This window comes from Patella vulgata, chromosome 4 (genome assembly GCF_932274485.2).
Source record: "Patella vulgata chromosome 4, xgPatVulg1.2, whole genome shotgun sequence".
Classification (NCBI taxonomy): Eukaryota; Metazoa; Mollusca; class Gastropoda; family Patellidae; genus Patella; species Patella vulgata.
In genome coordinates this window covers 25,248,609-25,255,271 of record NC_065882.2, presented here as the reverse complement: position 1 = coordinate 25,255,271, position 6,663 = coordinate 25,248,609, and the positions used below count along the sequence as shown (strand labels likewise).

Genomic DNA, 6,663 nt, shown 5'->3' with positions numbered 1-6,663 from the left:
CCACACAAGTTGTACTTCCTAATGGTGCTACAATTGTTATAAGATATCAAGAACCTAGAAAAATGATTAAGGTTAAATATAATTTCTGTTGCTTACATTAGTTACTTGTTGCATTGACATTGAAATTGATGATGGTACACTAACATTGATTATTTGGATGTTTCGATATATGCATGTACATATAGCTGCCCCTATACCTTTTTCCCCACTTAAAACTGCTGAAAATCATTTTCATTTTTCACAGTTTAATCCATGCTATAATATACTCAGATTGATTATGTAAAATTTAAAGAAAACAAAATTTCATTGGTAGATAGCCTAATCTCTCAGCTTGGATTCGGTTGAATGAAAAAGAGCCCAATCAAAACTTTTTAGAGACAACTATAGATGACACTGACCCATTGATCAGGTCACGTTTATATTGTCTGCAGAGGATGTCGAATGTTGACATATTATCAATTGATTACGTCTTTGTAAATATTCAATGAAATTGAGACTTAACTTCAGTGATTCCAATCCCCTAAATGACAATCTGAAACTTTTACTCTTGGTTAATAATTCAAACAAGAAGCAGCTTGCTTGAAAAACTTTGTTTGTATTGTAATGATTATTCTTAATCTGTTTTATAAAATTTGACTATAGATCGTTGATGGCCGAATGGTTAGCATGTGTGCGCTGTATCATAAGGCCTGTCATTGAGTTAACTGGCGTGGTTTCGAATCCTTGGTTGTACGTGACAAGAAATAGGGCCACCTGTCCAACCTTGTGGTTTTCTCCAGGTTCTCCGGTTTCCTCCCACTGCTAAAGACCCCTACGCGCAAGCAAACTATTGAAATAAAATTCAACCATATGTTGGTCCCGAAATGACCTAGTTTGTGTCGAGTGGACGTTAAACCCCATTTCTCTCTCTCTATAGATCTTTAGACCTATTGTTTAAAAACTGGAAACGAGAATATTAAAATCAGTCAATGAACAGCATGTAAAATCCGTAAGAACCTACACTTCTATATATAGTTTTTAAAATCTGCTAAAAACACATTTATTTTTGTTGGCATTTATTGCTTTTACATTGTAAAATTTACATTTACACTTCAATCTGGGCACATTATGTCACCACATCCGTCTGTCCGTCAACAATTTCTTTCTGAACTCGATAGAGGCTACAGTTTTTGTCGGATTCTTTTCAAATTTGGTGTCAAGTATCATGGTCATAAGAGTAATGACATTTTTCTGAAAACGTTATGAGCGCAATAGAGGCTACAGTTTTTGACGGATTTTGTGGTTTTGAGAGGAAGAACCCTATTGATTTTCAGCAATCTGTGATTTTCCGTTAAGCATTGTGTCATAAGATGACAAACACTATTGATATTCAGCATTGTAAGAATTTCTATGTAGAGTTATTCCCACTTTGACAAAAACCTTGTGAACTAGATAGAGGCTTCAATTCTTAAAGCGAGAATTTCAAATTTTCTAAGAAAGTCAAAACATAATTATTTCTATGTCTTTTGCTCAATAGGTTATCAAATCACTATTATACGATTATGGGCATTATTTCCCACCCTCAAAAATCTATGACACAGGAAATAACAACACAATTACCTCCTCTGTTTTGCTATTGATAACATGGGGCAGCCATTTTCCAACGTTGGAATTTGAAGTTAAAAATGATATTTTTGCCAATTTCTCAGCTGGCAATAGCGAATTATAGGATTAATAGGATTATTCTTTAACAAGGTAGGACTGTTTATGGATACCATCTAATTTAAGGCTTTATTTTAATACATTTTAAAAATATAACTTGAAAATTTGCAATTGCAACTTTAATGAAATTTTAATTTGGTTGTAAGCATTGATGTCTTGAGAGGATGAACCCTATCAATTTGAGTCATCAAAATTTTCCATTGGATGAGCTGAAGTTGAGACAAAGCTGCTGTGTGGGGGTAATTTCACACTTTGTTATTATTATGCTTCTTGGTTTTTTTGTGTTTTGTTTTGTACTTTTGTGTGCAAAAAAAAAAAAAAAATAAATAATAAAAATTTTTGTTATTTTTAAGCTACCATTAGATATATCAACATTATCAGAAGCTGATAAAAAAGCAAGATTATTAAAGAGAAAGCCCAAGCAAAAGGTTGTTATTGAGGATGAGGTTGAAGATGATTTTGATCTTAAATCTTACAGTCATTTATGGAAAAAACAATAAACAATTAGCCATAGAAATGTCTGAACTATAAATGATTTGAGTGCAAGAACTAGAGTAGAGAAAGATGTTGTGCCAGGTTTTTGAAATTCTGTACTGAAATGACTATAACTGAGAAATCAAATTCTATGAACCGAAACCACTAAAAATCAGCAGCAAGAATATTAGAATCAGTGGATGGAATTATGAAGCACGATGCATTATGTAAGATTAGATAAAGAGCTTGTTCGTTCTTGCTATAATAGATCAAAAATAGTTAAAATGCAAAATGAATATATTGAAAATTTTATATAAATTATTTAATTCAGAGCGAAGTAATCACGGTTTGGAGTTTTGCCAATATGTGGCATTGACTGTTTATTACCGTAACAACGTTACTTGTTATTCAAGTTTTAGCGTCGCTTCTCCATTTTTAAGTTAAATCATTAAACGGCCGAAGCCTTCTAATCCACTTAAAATCGGAGCCATCCAATGGCCTAGAAAGTTGATTATGGGCGTGTTTATATAATATATGTTTATATAATAGTTTATATAACATTTGAAGCCAAAATAAAGACCTGCCATAACCAGATTTAGCTCTTACATAATGCATCTTTAAACATTAGTTTATAAATTACCAGTGGGTATGATGTTATAGCAGTGTTTTAATGTGCTATAAAACATTATGTGATAACCATATATAAATATGGTATTTGTTTTATTTAGTACAGTTGATAGAAGAGGAGTAAACCACAAGTAAAAACTTAATCAGAATAGTTGTCACAGCTGTTAGGTATAACCTTAATTGGGAGGCCAACAGTACGTGTCGCTTGCTATGGGCTTCAAATAGCACCACTTTCCAAATAACAGATTGACCACCAGGAGAAACTCTGATTCAACAGCACATGCATGTATATCCCACTTTTGTTTCCATCCAAAAGTCTAGCTCCACATTGTTGACAGCCCTCAATTCATTACCGGTATTCGGACAGGTTAATACTATCTATTTTTACTAACTAGTGCTTCAAACTGTCATAGTTCTGTTCAGATAAAGTTAATTACAGGTGTCTTTTAATACCAAGAAAAACACATACTGTAACTTTTGGAGAATTTAATATGACACATTAATGCAATAACAAAGGTTTGAGATAATACATATATCTTGTAATTTATTTTGATATCAACTTTTCAACAGAATGATTAATGAACATATAATAATATCAATAATCTTTGCAAAATATATTAAGAAATTGATAATAATAAGGTTTATAACCAGTTCAGTCAGTATTATATTACTAGTTAAACCTGGTATACTTACTGTATATTATACAGGAATATGAGTATTAAGCATAGAACTTTTCCTCAAATATTTGCAATATAACAAGGCCCTTACCAGTAGTGGTAGTGCAATAGCTTCCATCTAGTGTGATGTCACAGGAGGAGAACAGAACTTTTACTCTCTTACAGTAACAAATTTAAAGGTGTAGTGTAGTCAGTATTTAAATGTTTCTTCCCATGATAACAGTATCTCCAAACATGAATTGAAGTGACATTATGAACCAGTTATGCATGCTCTCTACTAATCAGATCGGTCTCCATAAAGCATGAATTTGTATTAGCGAGACTTGTAAGCACACATCCGACATTGACTTAGTCCATCATTGTTATAATATTATACCCCCAACCGTAAATAAATACCATGGATCGAACCTCAAATGCTGTACTCAAAACATACATTTTGTTTGCTAACAATGTAAAATAAAACTTAGCGTTTTCGAAGTCAGGTATTTCCATGTTTCAATCTGTAATGAGTAAAGTGCAGTAGTTTTGGGATGATGGTCACAACCACTAACACATACTTAATACTTTAATAGAATATTAAAGTGAATATAGTTCATGGAAGACCTTCCTAAAACCTAACCTCTATTACCATAATATTCGACATTTCTTTTTGGCACAAAGAGAGGAAATTTTGTCTATAAAACTGGGATATAAAAACATAACAGACAAGATTAAAGCACTATAAAATTGTTGCAAGTGAGCAGATTAAAAAATTCACTTTTGGTTTAACAGCTTTGAAATCTTCCTCAGTCATTATTAGCTTTAAATGTTTCTCGAACAAAACAAGGTATTTCTTTATTTTGAGAAGTGTTTTTAAATCCTTGTGGCCTCGTTTTAACTGATCTTCTGTCAAATTTAGAATTTTCATCACAGAATTTCCATCCAGCCATTGAATAAATCTTTCATCGCCCCTTTGGTTTTTATGTTGCAGAGCTCTTCTGACAACTGGACTACTGGGCATTGTGGACGATGTGTAAGTGTGTAATTTTAATGTTTCGTGTAATAACTGCAGTCTGTGAGTAGCAATATATGAGGTTGTTAAAAACTGAATGAGACTAATAAACTTAACACAATCTTTCACTGTTGTTACACGTGTATTATTGCCATTGTTTAATATTTCTTGATATAAATAATCTGTTGGTAACCAATCTAATCTAGAATCTATTGATGTTACACTATCTGAAATTACATTAATCATACAAAATTATAATTAGTCAAACTGTGCACTGTATTTTTGTGTTATCAAGGCGATACCAGATATCTGTCAGGAGATATGTGCAGTTTTTCAATATAACCATTAAAACTATCTTATTATTTTCTATTCATGCATAAACCTTACAAGACAGAACACAAAAAATTAAATTAACTAGACCGATTTGGTTGGGGTCAAAACCAAAACGGTTGATTCCAACAGTTTGTCTTTGTTGTAAATATTACGTCTATATAAAGCCAGTGTTGAGATACATATATATATATATATACATGTAACCATTTTGTATTCCATTATCAATGCAGTAAGTCAAAATTAAACTAAAACTAGTATACAAAAAATTAACTGTATGGAGTTTGACCAAAATCAAAAGTTTAGCTCCTTTAATTAAGAATTTGTAACTGTTTTTCCCAACAAGAGACATTATAATGAATATTACTATACAAATGAAAACAGACAACTGATTGGACTGAAATAGCTGGTGATATGATATGTAATATTTGGCATGGCTATATGCTTGACATTTACAGCAAGAATGTCAACAACTTTCCAGTGAAATTTAAGAACAATAATTATAAATCAAGTCATTAACATGTGTGTCCACCTCTAAAAGCCACACTTGCCATGTGGCATTACATTAAAAAGAGAGAGAGAAATGGGGTTTAACCTCGACACAAACTAGGTCATTTCGAATAACATGGTTCAGTTTTATTTCATTAATTTGCTTGCGCATTAGGGGTCTTTACCAGTGGGAGTACCTGGAAAAAACCCACGAGGTTGGACAGGCGACCCTACTCCTTGTCACGTACAACTGGAACCAAAACCATGCCTGTTGACTCAATGACAGACCTTATGATACAGCGCGCACGCGCTAACTATTTGGTCATCTAACTCCCCCATTAGATTTAAAAGCTCAAGATTAAATTGTATCTCACAAATGAGATTTACACTTATAAGTGGTATGTTTTCATTGTGTCTTAGTACCATATATTAAACATTTAATACGTTGCCATGAAACATATGCACACATTTTGCAAGAGATGGACAGAGAACAAGGAAAAACAATGATTTTTCGTAGAATCAGGGGTCATAATCCAGGATGTTAAGATATAAACATATAATAAAAGCTAAAGACACAATTTTTCACACAATTAGGGGTCATAAACCATGAAGTTAAGATCCAATACATGCCAATATCGAAAGGTACCAAGAACTTTGGGATATAAACCTACATTTCATCAAAATAAAATAAAAATTATGACTGTAGAGTGTCCACAAGCAAAATGTGAACAGATGGACGACAAAATAGGTCCACGTGAAAATGGGAGCATATAAAAATTCTGACATACCTTGGGAACATGATCCAGTTTCATTGTTTGGGGATAATAATTTGCGTAATTCTTCTGTTTGAGCAAAATCTACAGGTAACTTACCAGACTTCGTCTTTACTTCTAAAATTCGGTTACCTAAAATAACAAATAAACAGAAATGAATTGAAATAGGCTTACAGAGAAATAATACTTCTACCTTTCAAGATGATCAAAAGAAAGTTTTATTAGGATTTAGTGTAAAGACAGGTTGTCTGGCAATAAAACATACACAAAAAGTTGTCGCATCGTGAATCTTTTAGTAACTAAACAAGCCAATAATCCTAAAATAAAAAGATGACACATACTAATTAACTGCTGATTTACCTTTTTCCCAAGTATCAAGCAATCAAACTGATTATACTTAGTCTAAGCACTAAGCAGAAAATGTTCACAATGAAATTTGGTCATGGTTTTTGGGTACCTGGTAGTGAAGTTAAATCAACAGGCTTCTTTGTCTCATGATCTTAAATATTTTAGCCTCTAGAGAGTCCACAAGATATTTCAAAGTAATCAAGGGCCATAACTCTGACAGTAATTATCGGAAATCGTTGAAAATCAATAGGCT

The 6,663-nt window shown here is 32.5% G+C and overlaps 1 protein-coding gene across 1 annotated transcript in view; it reads right to left on the bottom strand.

Annotated features, from left to right (window-relative positions):
- Positions 1 to 3,284: 3,284 nt before the first annotated feature.
- LOC126818559 (SMC5-SMC6 complex localization factor protein 1) overlaps positions 3,285 to 6,663 on the bottom strand; it is a 28,644-nt gene continuing 25,265 nt past the window's right edge. The window contains exons 20-21 of the mRNA XM_050546010.2: positions 6,078 to 6,194; positions 3,285 to 4,697 (exon numbers count right to left, since the gene is read on the bottom strand). Of these exons, the coding sequence (XP_050401967.1) occupies positions 4,198 to 4,697; positions 6,078 to 6,194 (617 nt within the window). The 3' untranslated portion in view covers positions 3,285 to 4,197. The remainder of the gene's footprint in view (positions 4,698 to 6,077; positions 6,195 to 6,663) is intronic.